Below are 25,736 nucleotides of genomic sequence, written 5' to 3' on the forward strand. Positions count from 1 at the left end.
TGCAGGCATCTTAAATATAGAAGGTAGTGCCTGGCAAAGCATTACGCACTGCTAAAAATGGACCACAGACACAAACAATAAAATCAAAGTGATGAATGTTTCTAAGCCAGAAATGCTGGTCAGTCTCCTCATTAACGATGGCCTTTATTTATATAAAAATGCTTATTGGTTAGCCAATTAAAGCAGCTTTACATGTTCACCAAAACATCTGAAGAGAGAACCCCTTGCCCTTTCAAATCCAGTTTCACACAGACAGCAGAATAGGCTAGCAAGATCTCGCAGCTCGGCTCTTCCCACCTGTGCTTCATGCAAAATGTATACATTTTGCATCCTGATGTAGCCCAAGTGACAAATGGCGGCTATAAGGGAAGAACTTCTGTTTACGCAACACACCACCTCCTCAATCCACGTCTTGCTTCTAAATTTCCTGAAACACCCTGGATGTCTTTGAAGTGTCGGTTTAAAAGCAGGAAGAAGAAAAACATGTTCCTGCTATTCTCTTTCTCTCCTTTAAGTCACACATTGCAGTTCAGCCTTTGCCTCGTCTCACCCAACTATTGCATCATTTTAGGGCCAGAAAAAAAGTGTAAAAACGGTGTCTAGAAGCTGTGGATATTCTCCTTCAGAAGTTCACATCAACCTAACAAAAAGCTCAGTGCAGCAGCAGCAGAATAAGCTAAATAAAAAAATAAAAAAAAAAACACACAAGTGACAGGTTTGAGATTCTTTTCCTGCAATGATGAATTTGGTTTACACCAAGTTTGTCCTTTGTTGTTGATGTATTTCTGAGACCACAGAGGTTTCCTCCTTGCACGCCTGCTTTGAATGTTAAACTTGTGCAATCTTTTTTCTGATTATCATATATTTTTATATACCAATGGTAGCAAAACCTTTAAAGGCTTTGGAGACTTTTAACATCTTGCATTCTGCACTGAGGGTGAACTTGCTTGGATGACAAGACCTGGGCATATTGACAGTTGTCTTGAATGTCTCTTTTTGGTAAAGAACCATACAGAATTATGGTTCAAATTCTGTCGAGACCATTTAAATACCCGACTCAGAAGTTATGACAATCTTCATTCTTAGGGACTCAGACAGCTCTTTGGATATCACCATGGTGCTTACCCTCACTTCAGTACTGAGTAGCACAGTAAATTCAATGTTTGAGGTTTAAACAAGGAAAACTTCCCACAAAAATGACGTGCAATTATTTTCTAATAATTTGTGCCTGATTTATGTCGAAAGGTTCAAATGTATTTTCAGTCGATATTTTCTGGCCATTTACCAAAATTAGAAAAACACACTTTCACAGGTCTTCACTAAAGCTTACAAAACCACCAACAACCTGAAGATGCATCAAAACTAGAAGCCAGCTACAAAGGTTTGCTATGCTTAAAGATGGGAACTTTGTGCTATATTTAACCTCCTTCATTTTGGTGTGGGAAAATAAAAGCCTGAGCTAGTATTCTAATTTATTATGTCTTCCTCCTGCTGGTGCCTGTTTTAATGGTGAAAGATGCACTGCAAACGCATGATAACACACTCCACAAAGCTGCATTCACAATCTCTGTCTTTTCATTTAATTTATGCATGTGGTTCGCAACTTCATCTATAAACACGTTGGAAATACCAGCTGCGGTATTGTACAGAGAGTCCACAGGCTGACGGTTGTTTAAAACAGAGTAATGACATCAGGACACCTGTTTGCACAGATAAAAAGACAAACATCTTGATCTGGAAAGATAAACTCTCTCCCTGCACTGCAATCTGCTGTTGTAAGCCAGTGAAGGTAAGATGAAACCCATCAGTGGAGATGCTTTAGGTCACAGGTGCCCAAGTCCAGTCCACCCCTGCTTTAGTTGATCAAATTATGTTACCCCATGGTGGCTGTTTAGCTGAACCGAATCAATTCTTGAGAGTTTGTATTGGATATACTATTGCTTTAGTAGTAGATATTTTTGTATTTCTATGTATTTTAATAAACTATAAGCAGAAAACAAACATGTCTATAAAATGTTCTATCAACATTAAAGGAGTTGTTACTAGTCAACCTTGAGAAAAGATCTAAATGAGATCATGAGACCATTGGTTCATAACTGTAATACTGTAAATTATTCATGTTGTTGTTTTTAGATTACAATTGGGAAGGTCTCATGCTTTAGAAGAGACAGAGGGGAAAAAAAGTAAAAAAAATAAATAAAACCTCAGAGGATTAACTCATTTTATGTATATGCAGATTAAACCGGAACTCTCTGCAATCTGATGCGCCAACAGTGTAATGCACACCTAAGACACTCTAGGTCTCGTTGAATGTTAACCTAAAATCACCCCGGCAACAGCGGGATAAAAAGGCTCTACTCCAGTTACTTCAGTTATGCTCAAAATGTGTCATTCACAACTCCAGCACAGACACCTTGCGCGCTGCTGTTAATTGGTGGGTGGGTGCTTTACAAATATTTCTTTCAAGTGAGTCATAGATGTCTCCTCACTTCAACCGGTCTTTTTTATTTCCCAATCGCCTCTTTCTGTAGGGGCTCCTTTGAACGTGGCTCCTGGCTGCAGACTAGACATCTGATATCCGAGTCACTTGGGATGTACGAAGGAGCACTGCTGTCAGACAGTGAGGCATGAATGCCAACATTTTTGTAGGGGCAGCTGAAAGTGTCGCCTGAAAATATCCTTAGGCGAAATTAAAAGCTCCGGATTCCCAGTTTTTAAGACGGATTCACAAAAAGGCCCCACAAACGTCGACATAGCAACTCTGTTGCTTCGTTAATTTGTGCTGAGATGTTAGGCTAATGCTACATGCTTCTGGACTGTTTTAAATGATTTATTCGTAATTTGGTCAATCACATATTTTAATGCTGTTCCTGTGAATCATGTAAAGAGAAAACTCACCAGTGGTGTTATTCTCCAGCTTATTTTTAAGGCTATAAAATTTAATAAGTAATGTTTCAGCTGCTCTTCAGGAACTTTTCCCCTCCACCAAAGGCTCTGTCAGCTCAGCTCAGAACGGCATTAAAAACGCCTTGAAAAGGACCCCAAACAGCGGTGAGCTTTCCTGGAAAGGTTCACCACAGCTCCAATTAAGATCTAATTCATGTTATCAGACAAGTTGCATTTCAGAGTTTTCTTAATACTCTGACCTTAACCCAGTGAAATATAACTCTAACCAAGATATTTTCTAGTCCAAGGGGTGTCATTAGTTAATTTGTGTGATTCATATTAAAGCAAATCTTAAAACTGACAAGCTGCAGTGAAAAGAACTCAACAGAACGCTTTTGATCTTTAATTTCTGGTTGCAACTTCTTGTCCGATCAACCATGCGTAACAATCACTGTGTCACATTTGCATCTTTAAGAGCAACAATTGCCTAAAAACGTTTTGAAAAGTCTCTTGTTCAAAATTCTAAACATCGACCGGTGCAAGCCTCGTGTCTGTCAAAGATAAGTGAGGACTTTGATATATGTGATGTCAGTTGTGCCTGTTGGGGCAATACGTTTGCCTAAGACTCACACTTCCTGTAGTGAGCTAGCAAACAAGACACTGCAATCCATGAGGTACTGTATAATCTATTTAATCTTATCAAGAGGGCCTTTGTTCCCCTCGATAACATTAGCACCAACTTCCTCTCCTTACAACTCTAAACTTCAATTGACCTTTTTAGTAGATACACATACATGTGTTCTCCGTGGACTAAGGCACCATACTGAAGGAATACTGCATGTTGTCTTAAAGTGTGTGTCAGCATTTACGCAGACATGTTCAGTCCAGTGAAAAGATAAATGCGAGAGTTTAACTACAGCTGGTAAAAGATGCTAAGTTGGCCAAACACATTTTAGTGCAGAAGTAGTAAACCAGTTACAAAGCAGGACAAAGGCGGGCTTCAATTAGCTATATTGGCGATGTACGCTCAACTGAGAAAACATTATATGGTAATTCTAGCTTTTATCTCCTTTATTGTGCTGATTAGTGTCGTGGGGGAAGCGTGCTCTATCTAATCTGATCAGAGAGCATTGTGTTTTGGGTCATTAACCGACAGGAGGTCCCGGAGGTTGACAAGTCCAATAGCCACCACCCCCTTTCTGAGCTAGTCTGATGCTCTCTCAGCCTCATGTTTCCCCATCTAAGCAGACGACACACCAGCCACCACAAAAGCAGCCGACAAAAGACAAGAAGAGAAACAGCTGATTTAAGGTTTTTTGCTTGTCTACGAACCCACGTCCCGAATGAGTGCTGACTAAGGCCTCTAAGCAGCAGGATGCCCCATGTAGTCTCTGTTTTTGTTGGTTCTTTAAAAATGAAGAAGGGTCATCCTATCCTTCACATCTGGGATTTCCATTAGAAAAGACTAGAGCCTTAACCCAGCCAACACTGCATTTATATGCATGAAGACTCAAATTCCATCAGTCAAAGCTCACTTTACCAACTATTTTGGCATCAAAAATTACATTTGAAACAGGCTCACATCCATAAAATCCGACATCCGTGGTCTTTTTGCACTTTCACCGACTTGTGCTTTTGCTCTCTCCATTCATGTCACATTGATTACATCCTTTCCAAATCAAAAATGTGAATGTGGCAACAAAACTAACAGCACAAATCAAAGTTAAACCATTTTGATTCTGACAAGCTGCCTTTCTGGATGGAAAAAAAAAAAAAATCAGAAATGAAAGGCCCAAAGCAAAGATCACCGACGACCGCCTGCTGAGGGTGAATATGCAAATAGAGCAGAAGGTAAATGAAACACAAAGCGGGGGTTTTGGCAGCTAGCTTTAACATGTTCCTGTTAATTTGGCATTGGTTAAGAACATGTTAATGTCAATAATGAATTTGAGCCAGAGGATTGCCGCACAGGAGGCGCAATCGGTCCATTTTCCCTCATGAGCCTCAAAGTGGTTTTGGGATTTATTGTCTTTTTATAACAGGAACAGCCATAACACCGAGCTTACATAGGACAAATCCAACTGTGTCCATGTGTCCCGCAGAAAGGTCCAGGAAAGTAGGACACAGCCAGTCAACTGTAAACCCCCACGTATCGACTGTAGCACATGCAAAAACAAAGTTAATCAATTATCTGTTTTGATGCATTTGATGACGCAAAACAAATAGGTTCAGAGTATTATAATAAAGACAAAGCAGAAACTAGACTATAAAAGGTAGAAAAATCAAGCTTCACAGCAAAGTAGGAAGCAATCTTAATGTTGTCTAAACACTAAAAGTAGCCAGACAGACTGGAGCATGTCCTTGGGAAAGGAGAGCACCTTTCCCCCTTCAACAAAAGACCAACAGGGGCAACAGATTTCCCCCAGTCTTGAGATAACAGAAACCCAACACCTTCGTCCTCCAGTGGGGCTCTTTGTACGTCTAAGAGGGGGGTCAATCACCAGTCGCTGACAGATGTGTCTGCAGTCGATTTAGGAGAGGAAGACATGTTGAGGTCAGACACAGATTTCTCTACTCCGTCCCCATGGAAGGAGGACACGGATCAGGCCAGGATGTCCGAGGTTGACCTTTTATCGCCCTCAAGTCTCTGACAGACAACACCTGGGTTATTATAGATAGGTTAAGAAATTGCTTCTCCTCTTTTTTTTTTTAAACATGTGCTTTAGTTAACAAATTAATAGCATGCAGCCAGGAAGGAATCTGGAATCCCATTGTGTCGCAAACAAAAGTGAGAGTCACTCCAGCTGGAAAGCAAACAAATCAGAGAACCTCCAGTGGAGGTCTAAGTAGTTTCGGCAGATGCTCCGGGCTTAAGTGTCTGTTCAATTAGGTACTCCAGTTAAGACGGCAATCATGGTCTAAACCCAGTGCTGCTGAGGCTGAAGTTGGATCACATTCTGTCCCTGGCAAAATGCGAACACGGGATGATGAAGACAGCCATTGAGCTTTTCTCTTGTTTGTTTAACACCCCATGAACATAGCTCAGCATATATTATCGCCAAGATACCCTGCGAGCAGGTCTTCATTTTCAAAACGCCAGCTTTTTCCTTTCATTACTGAGCCTCCAATTTAGCTTCAGAAAGAGATTTTTCTTTGTGATTTTTTTTTTCTCCCGTTTTAAAGATGTCATTAATTATTACAGAGCAGCATCCCTGTCGTGACAAACAGAAAGATATTTCTGCATCCCCACAGCAAGAGAATACAAAAGCTCTCTAATAAATCTGAGCGTTCACTGAAAATTAATGCAGACCCTCGAAGCACTTAAAGCCGGATTGTAAAGGTTTGAGATAATTATCGAAGGCAACGGTGGATGACAAACAAGGAAGGAGTCTAAAATTTCTCACTTGAAATTTTACAGCTCTCAGAGAGCTGATCTCTACAGGCATCAACAAAATGATGCCATTCAACAAGAAATAAACACATGGCATGGCAACGCAATGTGTGGGACTGTGGGGTCCAACTTGTCATGCAGCCAGATGGGTGAAAACCCAGGAGATGACGCAGGCTAAGAGGGTGTTGGCCAGGTCAGACACTCTTCTGTAAAACCCCTGACCGCCTCATCTCTGCCTTGGACCCAAAGGGAAGCAGAACCTGTTGTTTGGCTTCATCTAAATAGAAAAAGAAAAAAAAAATCAAATAAAGGTGAAGAGGCACTTCAGGTATGTTAAAGCAGCTTACGCCCATGCTGTATTAATGCACTTATTCGTAATTATCTAAATGCAGGCTCATAAATAGAGGCCTGCATAAGCAGCTGTACAAACCAACTTTCAACATTTTGTCACGTTACAATTTAAACTTTAATGCGCTTCTTGGGGACTTTTGTTAAACTCAACAAAATAATTGTAGCAAAGAGAGGGAACAATGTGTTCAAACATGTTTTACAAATCAAAATCTGAAAAGTGTGGTGTGCTTTTGTGTCCAGGCCCTCTAAGTCAAGTCTTTGTTCAACCACCGTTCTCTAAACTTACAGCTGCAAGCATCTCTGCTATTCTTGTGTTGACATTTTTTTCAAGTATGGCTCAAACTCAAGGAGATTAGATGTACAACATCAACTGGATTTAGGTCTCGCCTTTGACTAGGTCATATTAACACACAAGATGTAATATAAGCCATTGCATTATAGTTCTTACTATGCGTTTATGATTGTTGTCCTGCTGACACATCTATCCCAGTCTCAAAACTTCTGCACCCCGACGGGGTTTCTCTGGGATTGTATTTATCTCCATCCATCTTCCTGTCAACTTTCACCTGTCCTTAATTAAAACAAGCAGTCCCACAGCATGATGTAGCCACTCACATGTTTCACTGTGGGATGAGGCGCCTGAGAGTGTTATTTTTTTTTACAGTGTTCTGAATCTAGGTGAAAAGTTCACCTAGATTCAGGTGAACTTGAATCTAGGTGAGTACTTGAGTTAGATAAGACTCAAATACTTGAGTCTTATCTAACTCAAGTACTTTCTTTAACCTATTTTCTATTCTCCCTATGAGACGACCCTTACGACTGTTTTCTGGTCACCGTTTGGATGGGTGAATGGATAAAGGTTTGTTATAATTTGACAGAATGTGCACATAATTTCTTACAAACTATTCTGGTCCAACATCAGACAATAGCTTTTTGCTGTCAATGTACAAAAAAAAATCAGATTTTATTTAGCCCTTCGGGTATTTTCATTTTTAAAACACTAACTCATTTAATTGTCTATTGTACAAAGACTGAAAAAAGCACATCTGAGATAAAACACCCTTTGCAGAGTTTCTGACAACTGATGACATCCTTTATGGAAACCTGAAATTGATTTTGTTCTCTAGATCAAGTGACACAGGTAATAATAGCTTTTCGTATTTTTGGGGTCCTCTTCTGACTTTTGTGGCACATGGTGAGTGAATCTCTGCTTTTTCCTCTTTCCTCCACTCCCCCTAGTGCGCCTAATCGGAACTGCATCTTCAAGCACCAAAACAGAGACCATGACGGAGAGAGAGACAGAGAGAGAGGAAGAGAGAGAGAGACAGAGAGAGAGAGAGAGAGAGACAGAGAGAGAGAGAGAGAGAGAGAGAGAGAGACCAAAAGAAGGAAGGACCTCCCCCAGATGACATCAGAGCTCTATTGAAGCAGAGCTAGAGGCGCACACAACTCCACATTTGTACTGAGGTCCACACTTGCGCCCATGTCCTCTCACAGCCAGTTGATTGTGTATTTGTGTGAGGGGGGCTGCCACTGAAAACAGAGCAGTGCTACTACAGATAAACTCCAACTAGCTCTTAATCTGTGTGAGTTAGGAGGGTTTATTCTTCGTTTTCGTCACTTGGATCTGCATTTCAATTTTCATTAACCTGGATTGGATTATTTTTTTTTCCTATTTATTTTTATTGTCCCTCTTCTGAGCCACATTTAAAGAGGATACCTGTTACTTTTCATTTTGCTGGTTGTTTTGAGAGGTAAGTAATCTTTCTGCTGGTACAGCAGTCCTGTTGGAAGTGTTTCCCTTTTCTCTCTTTTTGCCTTTTGGATTTTCCCTTCGACTAACTGAAAGTAATGCGGAATCCTCAGGAGTTGCGTGAATCTGAACTGCTCCCATTTTCCAGGCGAATAATACCGGGTCCTGTCTATACTGACAGGCGCGAATCTTTTTATATCCATAATAATAAAAAAAAATGTGAGCGAACCTTTCTCCAAACACAAAAAGCGTTTCTTCAACTGCACAGATTTTGCAGCACAGAGAATATGTTTTTATGTCACCAATTCAAGCCTTTTCCCCCGGTGCCTGCCACTTGCTGCTGCGATCTCTACAAAATCCCTTTAATTTTGTATTTCTAACAAAGACAAAAAAAAAAAACAAAAAAAAAAAGACACCAACTCAGTATTGTTTTCCCCTCAATCACATTTTAGTCTCGGCACCACTAGTGCACAACGCAAATCTTTGCGCTCCTTGCAAATACTCCAGATTTTACGCACTGCACAGAGAGGCGCGTGTATGCATGGGAATGGTCTGGGATGAATATGCAAACTTGGAGGGGACTAGCGGGGTTGACTGTCTGGAGCCCCTCGGTGTCGCAGCCTGAGAAGACACCCCGGTGCGCTCCTGAAATTGCAGCGCAGATCCCGCGGAGTTGGACATGAAGGGGCAGCTGGGGAGACTGTATGCCGCCTAAACGCTCGTTCTCCGTCGCTGTCTGGAGTATGTCCATCGATTGTTAGCCCAGATCCAACGGAAAACCCCCCAAAAAATAACAAAAAACTGTCATCATAACCTAGTTATATGCTTTAGAAAGGCGTGCAATGCAACGCGCAAATTTATGCAAGTTTTACGCGCATCAGGACGCATATAGGTAAGCACAATCATTCGCAAAATTGCACGCTTCCAATACAACAACCTCGTTAGCACAGGAACATATCCCTAAAACTAAAACCAACTCGGCGCTATTCTCCCTTCATCCAAACTGATATTCATCCTATTAGTCCAATACAATATAGCGGCATGCCTATTGGCAACACCGAGGCAGGGACAGTTGTTAATCCAATTTAACAGAGCCTTTTATCTTCATGAGACGATAAGGTCATCCAGGCTCTAAATAATGGCCCCAAGGCTGTGCACAAGCTGTGCACCATTTCTGCACACAGCAAACTTCTTGCTTGTCCTCTCATGGAAAGCAACTGTGGTTTTCCTTGTTTTCATTATGGAAAAAGATAGCTGGTTAAACATGGCAGTCATGAGGACAGGCCCAGTTCCTCTCTGATAGCTTGCCTGAGGCTAAAGTCCCCAGTCAGTTGTTTTTCAGAGGGAACTCATATGGAAGATTAACAGCTAACCAGGTCACAAAGGATGGAATAATCTAGTTGAAGAAAAAAAAAAAACGCATAAAATATACATTTATGTCCAGTTTCATGTGGAGAAATGTGTATTTTGGTTACAGAACTGCAGGCCCCAATCTAAAATAACCTAATGCAGTTCTTTCATATTTTACAGAGCCACTAAGGTGCATCTTTAACCAGGTTTTCCAAGATTTAAGAAACAAATTTCACACATTTTGTCAAGAAGAAATCCAAAGTTGGGAGAAAACCATAAATACTGTGAGAGTGCCTCGGATAGAACAGCGGGGAGGTTAACAAATCCCTTTATTTTGGGAAAGGTGTCCGGCCTGAGCCGAGATAGGTTTGTGCAGCTTAGCAGAAAAGCATTCATGTCTTGGGTTTTGCTGTCAAAGACACACACACACACACACACATACATACATTTCATCTCGCAGTGCCTACCACCCCCATGTGGGGAAAAACAATTGCAGCTGCTGCAGATCTCTCCTTTCAGCCAGCTACAAAAGAGAGACCCCCGTCTGTCTCGGGCCTATATGTTATTAATGGGCTAGCAAAAGTATCATCTGTTCAGCCTATTTAGAGATAACACCAGGAGGCCACATACCAAATCTGTGAAACATTCAGAGATTTTTCTTTTCACCCAGTTTTTGCTTTTTTTATTGTTGTTGTTGTATAATTTGCGTCATTTAGATTTCGAATAGGATCATGAACGTTTCATTGTGATTTGGCAGCACAGTAGACCCCTGCCAGGTACCCTGATGTCTTCATCCAAGAAATAAGAAATACTCTGCCTATAAAACACATAAACAAGTTTCAAATAATAACTGACAAACTGACTTTCAAGACTTTTACTTGTCCATTACTAGAAGATGTGCCTATAATTTAATGATATAATACTCATAAATCAATCATGTTGTCCACTTCCATTGAAAAAAATCCTACATTAAAATAGCTTATTGCGCTATTTTGCACATGCACACGTTTCTGAACCAATCACAGATGCAACAAAAACTCATACCTGTGCAATCAGTCATAATTCGAAATAGTATTGTGAATTAGAGTGAATATCAGAACAACATAACAGAATTGATTTCCCAATGGAGAGCTCTACTGTGGTTCAAAATTAATTTCAGAGTTCATGAATAATTTAACAGCCAGCCATTACAATTTCTATGCAGCTCTTTCCTCTATAAATGCAAGCCTACAAAACTTTCAGTATTTTGCTAAAGTAAAAGTCATCATGTTCTGCAATAATTACACAGGCATGAAATTGTTTGTGCTTGAGGTATTTTGTAGCATTTCTTGTGGAGTACATGACTCCAGGGCATTGAGCCCTTGTCTCTGTTATTTCAGACTAATGTATATGGTATTCTGCTCACAATGGCTATCAGTGTCCAGCTTTATGTCTCTCCTGCTCTTCTTCCCTGTAAACACACTTGTGCCCATTTTTTTTCCCCCCACAATGGTCAATTTAACTTTGCCAGTTCAGATTAAACGAAGCAGACTCCACTCTATAAGAGCTAGTGAAATCCCACTCTCCTGTTGGCGGAGCTTATCAAAACGATGGAGAAAAGCATCCATCACAAAGGAATAAAGAAAAAATAAATAAATAAAAATTCGGCACAACTTCAGTTGCTCCAAAAAAAAAAAAAAAAACGTTCAAATGTAAATAAATGTGCAAAATAAAGGGCCATTTATGACAGGTTAATGCAATAACAATGCTTGATTGATTCACTGCTTAAATGAGATGAGTTTTAATAAAAAGTTTACATTTTTATAACCCCACCCCACCAGCCCCGATCCTCTCTGTGAGGCTACAAGGTCTACATGCTTGCCTTGGAGCAAACAATGACGAGGGGCCACTCTCTCCTGAAATCCGATGAGTGGAGGAAAAAGAAAAAAAAAAGTAGGGGAGAAAAGTATCCAGGCCCGAACACGCTCTGTTAAATTAAGCAAAAACTTACCCAACATACCAATAATCACCATCTGATTAAATAACTGCCCCCTTTTTGTTTTACACCTTGACCCTAAGCTAGACTGTTACCCTAAGGTTCCAACAATTCTGATGGCAAAAAATAAGCAAAAAACAGAGGTCGGCATGGGTAGCACAAAATTATTATGGCAGGATAAAAACAAAATAACAGCAACAATCCTTCCTGCTGTTCAAACATAAGATATAATACCACTATAAACTGTAAGGGTTATTTTGAAACAAAGGCAGACACCTGAAAAATGTTGTAACTCTCCAGATAGTTTTAGTAAGAATGCTGTTTCTTTGGTTTACACAATTCATTTTCACAGCAAGCTGACTTATTTCCAAATAGGCTAAATTGATTTTTTTTTTTTCTGCAACTAAGAGAAAATTGTAAGAGCATTCTTTCTGTTAGCTCTTCGACAGGGTGCAGCAACAAGTGGAGGAAAGGGAGCCGAAAATTTAGCAGCTTTGACACAGAAACTTTTTTAAAATCTTGGCATAAGTTCTTGACGTTGTCCCGTTCATGTCTAAACTCTATGGTGTACCATAAATGATGAATGAATCCATGGCACAACCTTAGAAGTCAAAATTTGCTTGATGGAACAAAAAAAAAAAGAACACATTTCTTTGTAAAATGCTAAATTTCCAAGCAATTAAAATGAAACTACATATTTAACAATATTCATCAAATGGAGAACTTCTTAGAAAAATAATCTTTTTCTATTGAAATAGCTCAACAAAGTGCCGCATTAAGAGTTCATTCCAAGAGACCGATATGTCACATCCCTCTACCATCCTGCCATTTTGTAAAACTCCATTACTGTATTTAATCTTTTTTTCCTCTCATCAGACTCCCTTTATTCCACAAGTTACTGGAGGTCGCATCTGGTGCTTTTTTTCCCCTAGACTCTAATCTACTACTAATGTAATACTGGACAGAGAGAGCCCATGTTTAGATGGAACAGAAGGAAGGGGGTGGGGGGGGGGCTGTTATTATGAGACAGCATCTCAGGAGTTGTAATCGAGTTACAAGCCTCTCAATTCCCTAATCTTCTCCTTGTCAGGGGTTACAACTGTTAAACGGCTGGGCTTCTTGTTTCTAATTTACCTTTGAATGTTTTACAGCACACGGTAGCAGGCATAAGGGCACGCGGATAGTTACGGAGCTATTGTGTTCTGAGAGGAAACGTAACATTTTCTTTGGTGAAGGAAATCTATTTTCGTGAGCAGAAAACGGCAGTCGGTGTGTGTACGCAGAGGATGAGGTGGGCGTGAAGGGTCACACGAAGTAGCTGGGAGCAGCCTGGTGGAATGCAACACCCATCCTCTGCTTAACATGAAATTCAAATGGACTTCATATGTCACTGGTGCCTTTCACAGCGCGAGTAATTACACTAAGCTCTGACTGGATCCGTTTTTGTTTCACGCAGAAGAATTTGGACAGTCTTCTTTATTTTTAATCACAGGACCGGTTCTCTTGTAAAATACTTAGAGCTCAGCTATGCATTGAAGCGGAGAGAGAAGGGCACATGAGCTCCACCCTCCCCTATTGTTGAGTTTGGGGTCTAGATCACAGATGTGTTTTGCATGCACAAGCATTCTTTCCTCCATCTCCATAGAAAAGATTTGGTTATTTAGAGTAGCTGGGAGTAAAAGGTCAATGGACTAAAAGGCAGGAAAAGAGGGGTTTTTTGAATGTGACATTGTAAAGTGGTTTTAAGACTGGAATGTACCTATAAATCAAATTTGGTAAGGTACCCCAAAAATATTTGGTTTTTCTATCCAATAAATATGTTTAAACTGCAAAGTCCAACATTTTTTATTCCTCAGCTTTTATTAACAAAAAGGAAATAATTCTATTTATTTATTTTTTTTTGGTTGATCTAAAGCTAAACTTGGAAGGTCAGACATAAAATAACAACTGAAATCAGTATCAACTAGGAAACAAGCTGATCAGTCAATTTCAGTAAAACATTTATCAAAATTAAACTTAATTGGCTTGAGTGTTATAATAATACTATTATTCAATTAATTACTAAGTTTTTGTACAAATGGTATTACCAACGACATTTGTAAAAGAGAAATTTGTGACAAATGTGTCTACCACCCATAAGACTGTATATCGTATATAAATATTTACTGCCTGATTTCATACATTTGTGCTGAACTGAACAGGAATTTGGATTCTACCGCTGCAATTAAAAAGCAAGACTTGTATGAAAAATATTGACATGCTAGCATTAGCATGTTGCTATCAATTGCCATATTATTATGATCGAATTGGCTAGTAGGTGAGGAGCTGCAAATAGCATGTTGTTTATTATCATATTTTATTAGCTGATAAATGATATTCCAATATTAGCTAAAATAGTAACAGCAGCTATAATTATAAAAGATTACTATTTCAGGTATAAATATTGAACACTTCGGAACATACTAAAGTTAGATAGCAATTATTTGCTAATGTTCATATACTAGCTAGAAAGCTACTATAAATCCCAATATTTTGTTATTTGAGCTTTTCTCCACTAAGTGTTATCTTTGTGATTTTTTTCAGAGCACTGTCCCAGGTTCCAGGAGGCCATGATGACTCGAGGTGCAGATGCATGAGGGAGATTGGGCCTTTCAGGAACAGCAACTCATCCCGTATTGCTCTCTAGAGAAGAAGGGGACACTGGTTATCTGCTTCAGGAAAAAGATCTTGAGCCCTGGATTAATGTGTGTACTGGCTCAACAAGGAAGCAGAGGATTCTGGGTTACCTGAAAGCACGGTCGGCACAAGCAAACAGGCCAGGATTGAGCCTGTGGCCAAGGGGATTGGCATGGCTCAGACCGGCTTTGTGTCAACCCATCATGTCTGACGAGCCTGATGGCAGGAAGGATTCTTTGCCATCCGACTCACGGATCTCTATAAAAACACAAGAAAAACCTTAGGGGCTGTTATGGCTGTTGAACCTGACTACAGCAACAGCCGCTGGGATTTTTAATATCAGCTAAGGGTGCATGTTCTTTTTTTTTTTTTTTTTTTTTTTTTTTTTAGCAACAAGGGATGCTTTTTCTGCAAGCTTATCTGCCATGGCAAAGGCATTGAAAGAATGAGCCTTTGACAACACAGAAGAGGTCATCATCCAAACAAGGATCAGCTTGGCAAATACTGACCAGGTCAGGATATCACCAGAACCCATCCTCCCTCCCTTTGGACAAACGTTTTCTTTCAGTGAGGATAAGAACAAATTTAAGAAGAAATCTTGATTGGATTTTTCTTTTGCTGGAAAGGATTTACAGCCTCGTCTAAATCAGGTATTGTAAATAAAACTTGCTTAGAGTCTTTTTGATTTATTCACAAAATCCCTATTTTAAAAAGATAAAGAAATGTGGGTGTGAATGTACAGTTAAACCCCAATGTATTCTCAGGCTGATTAAAATGGGAATACTACTTTATTTTCATAGTCTTAATCGACTGTCCCAACGTTACCAACATTGAGGGGAATAAAAACTTAAAAAACTCAATTTGCAAAGGTTTTACAACCCAGAGTTATAAGAAACTTGTAATAGCCAAGACATCAAATTGCAAAAAAATAAAAATTAAATAAAAGCAAACGACTGCATCAAAATTCAATGCATTATGAAAGATCTAAAACTTAGTAAGTTGTGATTAAAAACTTAAGACATTCTTTCAATCACAGAGCTTTAAAATTCAATTTACCCTGAAAACTTGCATGACAAAACAAATTCCAGTGAGCGCTAAAGAAGCAAAAAGTAAAACCTTAAGATAGGCCTTACGACCCTAACCCTCATAATCAGTTCATATCAGTCAAACGGAAAAATGCAAAATGATTCTTTCAGCAGTTACTTAATCAAGAAAGTGCTGTAGGCAGCTTTTCAAACCTGCAGCAATTACAAAAACTGGAATTTGGCTCCCTCTCTCAGGGCCTTGTCCATTAATCTGCTTTTTCTGCTCTTTTCCCCAGGGCCCTTTGAGTGATTAGACTGCCAGGATACACACCTTCAAGATGCTACGTCACTGCAAGTCCTTTGTCCTTTTCCTAATAAGGATTGGGCTGCTGCTGGGTCTAGCAAACCCCTTGGTCACCTCTGCCTCGTGTCCCTCAGCTTGTCGTTGTGATGGGACCTTCATATACTGTAATGACCGAGGCTTGACATCAATACCTACAGGGATGCCTCTGGATGCTACAGTGCTCTTTCTGCAAAACAACCGCATCAAGAGTTCAGGCATCCCCACAGAGCTACGCGGACTGGTAAATGTGGAGAAGATCTATCTTTACTGCAACAATCTGGATGAATTCCCAACTAATCTTCCACGTGGACTAAAAGAGCTCCACCTGCAGGAGAATAACGTCCGGATGATAACCCATGCCTCATTAGCTCAGATTCCTTACATTGAGGAACTTCACCTGGATGACAACTCTGTGTCAGCAGTCAGCATAGAAGAGGGGGCTTTCAGGGACAGTAATTACTTGAGACTGCTTTTTCTCTCCAGAAACCACCTGAGTACCATCCCAATAGGCCTACCAATGAGCATTGAGGAGCTGCGCTTTGACGACAACCGCATCTCGTCCATCTCAGAGCAATCGTTACAAGATCTCATCAATCTGAAGCGACTAATCTTAGATGGCAACCTGCTGAACAACCGTGGTATTGGAGAAATGGCTTTCATCAACTTAATCAACTTGACTGAGCTGTCACTGGTGAGGAACTCCCTGACTTCACCGCCGGCAAACCTCCCAGGGACCAGTTTGGAAAAACTGCACCTACAAGATAATCACATAAACCGGGTGCCATCTGGGGCTTTTGCCTACCTGAGGCAGCTGTATCGTCTGGACCTATCTGGCAACAACCTCAGTAGCCTCCCACAGGGTGTATTTGAAGATTTGGACAATCTTACACACCTTCTGCTGAGAAACAACCCGTGGCAGTGCACTTGCAGGATGAAATGGGTGCGGGACTGGTTGCGGTCGCTGCCAACAAAAGTGAATGTACGTGGTTTCATGTGCCAGGGTCCAGATAAGGTCAAAGGCATGGCTATTAAAGATCTGACCACAGATATGTTTGACTGTGCTGATTCAGAACTGTTCTCCACATACGAGACCAGCACAGTCTCCAACAATTTACACCCGTCACAGCCCCAGTGGCCATCGTTTGTCACCAGAAGGCCTGTGGTGAAAGGGCCTGACATCAGTAAGAATTACCACAGTACTACCAGCACTTCAGGCAGAAAGATCATCACCATCAGTGTGAAATCAAGTAGTGCAGATGCAATTCATATATCATGGAGAGTGTCACAACCCATGACTGCCCTGCGGCTCAGCTGGCTAAAGCTGGGACACAGCCCTGCCTTTGGCTCCATAACTGAAACCATTGTGCAGGGAGAGAGGACAGAGTATCTGCTCACTGCATTGGAGCCAGACTCCGCCTATAGGATATGCATGGTTCCCATGGAGACCAGCAATATTTACCTGTCAGATGAGACCCCCGTTTGCATCGAGACAGAGACCGGGCCTCACAAATCCTACCAACCGACTACAACTTTAAATAGAGAGCAGGAAAAAGAGCCTTATAAAAATTCCAGTCTGCCTTTGGCTGCCATTATCGGAGGGGCTGTGGCTCTTTTGGCAATAATCATGCTGGCACTGGTGTGCTGGTATGTGCACAGGAATGGGTCGCTTTTTTCCAGGAACTGCACCTACAACAAAGGTCGACGGAGAAAGGACGACTACGCTGAGGCTGGCACCAAGAAGGACAACTCCATTCTGGAGATAAGAGAAACTTCTTTTCAAATGATACCTATAAATCATCTGCCCGTGTCCAAGGAGGAGTTTGTGATACACACAATTTTCCCACCAAATGGCTTAAGTTTATATAAAACTCCACACAATGAGAACAGCATTAACAACAGGAGCTACAGAGACAGTGGAATACCAGATTCAGATCATTCCCATTCATGATGATGCACACAGACATCCAAGAGCAGTGTGTGACTAAAACAGAGCGGCAAGACTTTTACAAAACACTGGATATATGAGACTAAGGGAGCAATGTTCTGTACATTTGCCATATAATTTATATTTAAGGACATTTTATGAAGACTGAGAAGATTCCAATTGCAGGCTGTCACTGAACTATCAAATGCAATTCTATATTTTAGGGATTTGTAGTAATTTGTACTGTATTTCCTTTGCTTAAGGTTACCAACCGACTAAAGAAACTCTGTGTTCTATTAAGATATGATGACTTGTCAACTGTGAAAGTGGGTTTTCATTGCTGTGTTGAACAATCAGACTTTAGGAAACCTTGTAGTATAAGCACAGGTCATTATTTTAAACTTTGTGGCTGTTAGAAAAACAAAAAGGCAAAAAAAAAAGACAAGGCAAGTAATGTAAGGCACAGATGATCGACCAATTCACCAAGCAGGCACGTGAAAGCATCTTAAAGAATGAGCAGAGACGAGCCGTCTCCACTTACTATGGACCAAGAATTTTACTCAAGTATTCACCTAATGTGTGGTTATGAATAACTAAAAATGAGGTGCCATGATGTTATTATTTCCGCTTTGCTGGGTGTGTTATTTTGCTCTGTTTTACAGGTAGACAAAACACAGCAAAGCAGGGTTCCAATGTATCTGATAGGATTGTAGGCCACAGCACAGGGCATAAAGCACATCAACCTTAACTAAGTAGACATGTCTGGCTGACACATAAGATCCCCCACTACCACCTACTCTATTTGTAGAATGGCCAAATGACAATGGCGGCATTCTTTAGTACTATGTACCATACGTCATGCTAGTCTACAGGCCAAAAAAAGCCCCATCTTGTTGGCTTTCATACAAATTACCACCGTGTCAGTGACTCCTTAATACCCCATGAGTATTATTTTGTATTATTTTCCAAATGGACACTTTTTTTTGTTGCCACAATTTGAAGTTAACGGTTCTTTACAATTGAAAAACCAAAGTGCATTTTATGCCCTTTGGCCAGTCTTGTATGTGCCTTGATCTAATGCTTATTGTATTTAGCTTTTTAAGAAACCAGTGACTTTTTTTCATACACACTTGAATATGAGAAATATTGGTCATATTAAAGAATAAAAGTGGACAAAAACAACTTTTCCCTGTCTTACATTGAATACAACAAAACTACACTCGGAATAAATTATAATGTTTTTATTCAAGTACAATATGTCACTATGGATATGATTTCTGAGTTTATTATGATTATATTAATTTTTCAAATTCTATCTAAGCACCATAGAGCCTGAGAGGCTCCAGGGGTCCAATTTAATTCATTGATAGCTCAAATTACCCACTAAACACATCATTTGAAAATGATAGGGAATTAAAAACATCCTCTTTTTATCCTTTATGCACATTTCCCCTTCTACAATATGGGATGGGATGTAAAATTAACTCATATTGGTACCACACCACAGGCAGAGCAACATCTGCTTGAGGCTGCTGCTGTTCTATCCTGCTGGTAAGTCATGTGTAACCTAACGATGGGTCAGGAAGAAAAATGCCACAATGGAGCAGAAATTGAGACACTGGACTCTCGGGTTTGATAAACCTCCCAGGCACCAGGCACACAACAGACCACCATATGGAAGGGTGGTACAGGCAGACCCTGCAGGGGATGTCCCTCTCTGCAGTGCAGAGTCTACACTGCTTCAGGCAGCATGATTGCTGTTCACACTGGCAGAGGCCCAATTAAGGTGCACATGAAATCGCTGAAGACAATTGTCTTTTTTTTTTTTTTTTTTTTTTTTTTTGCATATTCAAATCCATAAGGACATTATATTAAATGATTTTCTTTTTAAGTTTGTGAATTATATAAGTAAAAGCATATTTCCATTAAGCTATTATGTTCACACATCCTCAGGCTTATGCTACCATATAAAGGCTTCAGAAAGCTGCAGAAAACAGCAAAGTCCTGACCTCAGCGACGTCATAACCCTGACCCACGCAGGCATACGATGCTTTATTATTCATCTCCTTTTTTTTTTTACATTGCAAAACCTTACAACCTCAAACTTCAGTGTTTTCCATTTTAAAGTTATATGACAGACCAAGACAAAGTTATTCATAACTGTAGCAAGATGACACATGGTTTTCAAAGCATTTTGTATATGCATTTCTTTTAGTCATACTGAGTCAATTCAATTACACTTTACTATACAATAGCCAGGCTTTTTTTTCCTCCGACAAACTGATAACTCTGAATGGCAAGTGAATGCACTGAATTTTTATTTATTTATTCAATCCACAAGTCTACTGTTTTAGCTATTTAACTTACAAATAGTTGGATGGTTTTCTCTAAGTAGGTGATTTGCTTAAGGCCATCGGAGTAAAGGAGGCTGAATACAGAAGTACCTTCTCTTTTAACATATTTATTTGCAAGATAACTTACAAATAGTTATATTGCATTCAATGCATTGAAGATTGTGGTCGTAGTTTGAGAAAATGTAAAAATGTTCAGGAAGAATAAATACTGCATAACACATTAACTGAGAATCAAAATTAGTTGTTTTACCAAACAAGCTTTATCTCATTACCAATAGTAATTATTTGACTGTGAATGATGTCAGCAATTAGATTTTTTTGTAAGCCTCTGTTTTCCTTTTCTAAATTAAATATTTAGACAAAGTCACAAAAAGCCTAACCCTGTACAACATATAATTTCACAGGTTTCATACACTCAGTGTCACTAATGAATAAGGGACCCAATAGACACCATGAATTGGAAATTATTGGAGTGATCCAATATTCAGATATTATGAGAAACTCTTGAAATGTTTGTTGAATTATTATTGAGCCAGAAACACGATTCAAAGTTGAAAAAAACGTAGTTCCTTTAGTCAGAAACTTTTTGTGTTTTCTTTTGTGTGTTTGTAATGACTCAACCTGGTTGAACAAAAAATAATACATTGTGAAAAGAGCATTTTGTTGTTCAGATTTTAACTAAGTAAATAACACAAAACAAAATAAGTTTGGGCATTTTGAGTGAACCATGTAGGAGACAAAATTAATGAACCAGACTCCTTACAACCCTCTGTGCAGACTTATCACCCACGACCCCTGACCCGTGTGTCCCTTTAAACTATTCTTTAATCACTGTCAAGTTCTCACTAAGGTCAAACAATCCTCTAAACAACAGAAGCTGCCTGAAGCATTTGTCTCTTGCTTGACACATGCAGCTTGATGATGTTTTTCCTTTTATGTAACCCAGCGATTAAAGCTAATGGGGGCAGCTGCACTGTCTGCCCCAAGCTCCTGTTATTCCCATTGTACCGCTGTGGTCAGTCAGTCGGTCACATTTGCATACCTATAGATGCCTGCGTTTATGCTCCCCCGGATGACCTCATGGTTTCTGGTAGCTGTGCATGGTTTCTCTCCATCAGCACCATTAGTTGGATCAAAAAGTACAATCCCTGTGACCCTTTGACTGATTAGAGGTCGTGGAGGTCAGGTCAGCCTTGGTTCAGAGATCTCAAGAGATGAAAAATTGATGTACATCAGAAACCATGATGAGCAACAAGCCCATCATTAGAATGCTTTGCTCAAGAAAAGGTCTTCTGCCTTTTATTATCCAGAGTAATGCCTGAAAATATGGAGACTGGCATTTTAAAGAAAAGTCTAATATTCTGTAATTTTTTCAGAGCTCTTAGGACCCAACAAAGAGACAATAACAGGGAGAGACTATAGCTCAATGCTAAGACTTGTTTGAGTTTTCCCATAACGGTTAAGAGGTCTTTGCAAAACAAAATGCCAAAATGCCTGGAGTTTTAAAAATAAATATGCCTCATCTAAGAGACATGGATGAGGGAAAAAAACAAACAAGCAAGGTTTTGTTTAATTCTTCCTTGTCACATTACAGCTGCACATGATAAAGAATTGCAATTGTAATGAAAATATCAATATTAGCAAAATCACAATCAAAAATGTCTGCTTGAATGCAGTATCGCATGTTATGTTTGAGGCGCCATCCATTCATGCTCAGGTAATATGTTTGGCCGGCTGGATGGAGTTTTCCTGTGACACACCAAGCTGCTACTGAGCAGTGCGAACATCGCGATAATGAGGGTTAATCACAGCAATATCATCTTCACAGTGTTCGACAATGATAGGCCTACATCATATTTAAGAAAGAATTCATACTGATCAGACCATTTTAGGGCTTGAATTGCCATCGTCAACAGCCTAACACCCTAAGACCTCCTCTAATTCTGTTCTTGTTCCACTGAGTAATTTTGCATACAATGCATGTTTATTTAGAGAGTATAAAACAAGGGACATGATGTAAAAGCTTTGATGTGATTTATTTCTGATCTACCCTCACCGTGTCTTTATCAGACTGTTTTTCTTTTTTGTTCAAAGCTGTTTTCATTTTTTCTTACCAAAACACTGAAGAAGAAAAAAAACAACAACAAAAAAACCGCAGTGCTACTCCTATGTAGAAGTGATTTAACAAACAACTATATAGCTGAGCTTTGCATAGGAAAAAAATGATGCCATTTGTACATTTTTTGGCAACTAGGTTTACTTTATTATAGCAATAAGGTGGTTTAGATATGGGAGTGGGGGGTTGATATATGCCACATTACAAAAAAGTCCTAAATTGAATAAAACTTTTCAGCAAAATTAAAATCAGTCGGTCTCACTGGCAAACGAAATTATGTTCTGTAATTGTATTGACATTTGCAATAATTTTGAAGCTCAGCATGGCATAATTTTGAATCAGCTTACATCTACTACACAGAGAAAATTATGTTAAAATAAAATTTTTCACGCTATCATTTGGCATGTATTGATGCAATGATAAAAGTGTCAGCAAAAAAATAAATAAAACCACAGAATTCAGACGTTTTGCAGCAGGTATTTTGATGTAAACAGCCAGAGCTTTCTGGGTACTTTCTGTACACAATAATTGTGCTCAATCAGTTTTTTGCAGAACAAACGAAGCTTTGCATTAAGGTCTAATTGAACCAATTGTTTAAAAAATTTATACAGACACCACAAATAATCTGAATCAAGCAGCTAGGAAGAGTTTACCGTTATTCTTGCAGGATGTCTTTTTTTCAACTGGTATATGGTAAAAAGATTATGGTTGCTTGAATTTATCAGTGGGCACAGAATTAAATCCAACTTTTAAAGCTTGTTTATAAACATCCAACGTATTTGTTAAGTTGTACAAAAACCAAATGATCAACTTTAATCTTTAAAAGATCTTTAAAATTGACATTTCACCAAATATACTGTAAAGCATTTCAAAGATTACAATTTCAATTTCGTGCATAAAAGTCACAAAATGTTAGCAGATAGGTTATTATATTTAAATTAACAACAAGTCTAATAAAGTAAGAACAAATGTTTTTGAGGTAATATGCAAAAGATAAACTTAAATAGCTTCTGATTTTATTGCAAATAAAGTGGCATCTGTATGTAGGGTCAATAATTTTTAGAAAATTATTATTATAATTTAGAATATATTTTAAAATAAATCTATAGAAACAAAAATCAAAACAATGTCACAGAAAGCCTTGTAACTGTATTTTTCTAAACACTTTGATACCACGAAGCAGTGATATTTTTACTTCCTGCTATAATGCGAGGATTTCATGCCAGCCCATGCCTAATTGCATCCGACACTGAAGGACTAACTCATGTGAATGTCTCCATCTGCCAGTGTTTTCTGTTTGTTTGTAATAATTAATGCTGGTTATGATTACTTGTGCTTTCATGTGAACCAGTGCACATTGTCCCTACATGGAATTAGCATAAACCATCATACATGCATATTAATACAGAGCAGAAAACAAAGCTCAAGTCATCAAGTCTTTTCTACCCAGTTGTCCTTTGACTGTCATGTGGCTCCCGGTCACTGGTGCAATGTGTTCCGGCAGCAAAAGAGCAGAGGAGAGACAACACTGTATGGTGAGAGACATGTCATTGTGAGTGATGTCGCCCAATGTGGGGGTGTTGTCCTTCGTCCTCCATCTCTGACTGGCTCCCCCCAACCTCCAGGCCAGGACCCTCTCCATCTCTTCACATTACTCAGTGACCTGAAACCACAAGGCCAAAAAACTTAACCAGCTCCTCCGTCTTCTTAATGAATCCAATTTTTTGCCTGAAAGCACAAGGCATGCACATATATCCATCGCAACTCGGAATTGGCTGACATTAATATAAATTAACAAGAGGCTTTGCCATCAAGACCGCGCCAGTCGACAACACCAGACAATGACGACACTTCTATTTCACAACTTATTGTGCACCCTAGAATGCAGAGTCGATAGTCTCATTTAAAACAGGCAATAACCAAAACAAAAGCAGAGGAGCTGATTAGTGCTGATGGCATTACACTATGAATTATACACAATATGTTATGAAAATATCCATATAATTGACTCTTCTCTGTGGCAGCCATTAATTTCTGTCTTACTTTAAGTGGTTTAAATGATCTTGTAAGAGGCCATACATCTCCCGATGCCCTTTATGAGATCAACACCACATCCCCCCATAGAACTTAATCGACCCTCACTTTCATTTGTCTACAAAGTCTGATGCAGAAGAGAAATCATTTCATTTCTGAAGGTTCTGATAGGACCCAACTTGTGTCTAACCCCCAGCAGGTTTGAAGCTCAGCAGTGAGGCAAGAGCTTCACTTCGATCCATTTTCTTCCCTCATTTATGTTAAGCCAGCTTTGAATGTCAGTACAGTATTTGCATGCCAATGTGGCTCTGTCTGCAGCTCATTATTTTCAGACGCTGACAGTCTAATCGCATGCAAGTTTAGCCCACTTTGTGAACCTAATGCCTGCTACAGCCAAGTAATGCTGAAAGCAAGCCAAGGTTTATAACTGCAGTGTTCTGCTGCACGCGTCCTTCTCACTTTGGCTTTCAGGTGTGAAACACAGAAAAAGCTGCAGCTTTTCACATGAAGAATTATTCCAGGCTGACCATACGACAGCACGCTCTTTAAGCAGAGGCGCACAAATGTGAGGTTTTCTGGCCAATTTCTGGTCAGAAATTTTGGAAAACTTCAAGCGGCCAATAAAGATTTATGTTTAAAAGTTACAACTAAATAAAACAAGATAGGCTTCTCTACTTTCAGCATAATTTGACCAAATGTTCGCAGTGAAACAACAATTTCATCTAAAACAACGAAAAGATGTTTTAGATGAAAAGATACTGCAAATCTACAAGGTTATGGAGCTGAGATGTCAGCACAATTAAACCAAATACACAAAATCACTGCTTAACTCAGTTCAAACTGTTTTTTATCTATGTAAACTGAATTAGATTTTACCTCCTTGTTTGCCAAATCTTTAGGACCACACACTGTGTAAACGAAAGCAGATACACAGCTCTCACGCTAAACAGGATTTAACATATTTCAAAGCAAAAATAATTACAAAGTTAACACTACATAACTGCTTAACCATATTTGTTTATTTTGTGTTTAAAATTATTACACGTACATTGTATCACTGGTTTAGTAGTGCGAGTAGGATCATTTTATTCCTTTTATTTGAAATTGCCTTATTTAATTCTTTGATTTAAATATTATTTCTTATTTTGTTTGCTGCTGCAACAGCTGCAGAAACTTTAGAGGCAATTATCTTAAGCCGTTTTTACCTATTTGCATCAGAATTTGACATGACTGGCAGATTAGCACGATTAGCATTACTACAGATTCAGAAAGCTGAAAAATTTCAAACCTCTTGTTGATTTGGTTTATTTCCTCCCACCATTTTCGAAACAGACCAATCTACCAAGACATTCTTTGCTGGTCATGTGGGGCATCATCACTTGAATCTGGCCAGTATGAGTAGCAGGCGAAGCTACGGGGTACCAATCATATTGCTCTGGATAAATGAGGCAAATGCATCAGTACAGAAGAGAACTGCAGAGAGAGACTCTAGAGTTATGATGCGTCTACAGAAAGGAAGATGTAGACAACATATGGGTCTGTTAGTCATATGCCAATT

At 39.3% G+C, this 25,736-nt stretch overlaps 2 protein-coding genes across 2 annotated transcripts in view; one reads left to right on the top strand and one right to left on the bottom strand.

The window, feature by feature from the left end:
* Window positions 1–25,736, bottom strand: part of macrod2 (mono-ADP ribosylhydrolase 2) — a 466,505-nt gene that overhangs the window by 369,392 nt on the left and 71,377 nt on the right. The window lies entirely within an intron of this gene.
* On the top strand, window positions 14,792–18,856 carry flrt3 (fibronectin leucine rich transmembrane 3). Its single transcript, XM_088012959.1, has 2 exons — window positions 14,792–15,032; window positions 15,704–18,856. The coding sequence occupies exon 2, from the start codon at window positions 15,746–15,748 to the stop codon at window positions 17,696–17,698; it is 1,953 nt and encodes a 650-aa protein (XP_087869085.1). The 5' UTR covers window positions 14,792–15,032; window positions 15,704–15,745; the 3' UTR covers window positions 17,699–18,856.

The sequence above is a fragment of the Poecilia mexicana genome, unplaced genomic scaffold (genome assembly GCF_051168715.1).
Source record: "Poecilia mexicana isolate PSO_F unplaced genomic scaffold, ASM5116871v1 scaffold_15, whole genome shotgun sequence".
Classification (NCBI taxonomy): domain Eukaryota; kingdom Metazoa; phylum Chordata; class Actinopteri; order Cyprinodontiformes; family Poeciliidae; genus Poecilia; species Poecilia mexicana.

What these genes read in the sequence shown, in the direction of transcription:
- flrt3 (XM_088012959.1), top strand. Translation starts at nt 15,746, where the DNA reads ATGCTACGTCACTGCAAGTCCTTTGTCCTTTTCCTAATAAGGATTGGG.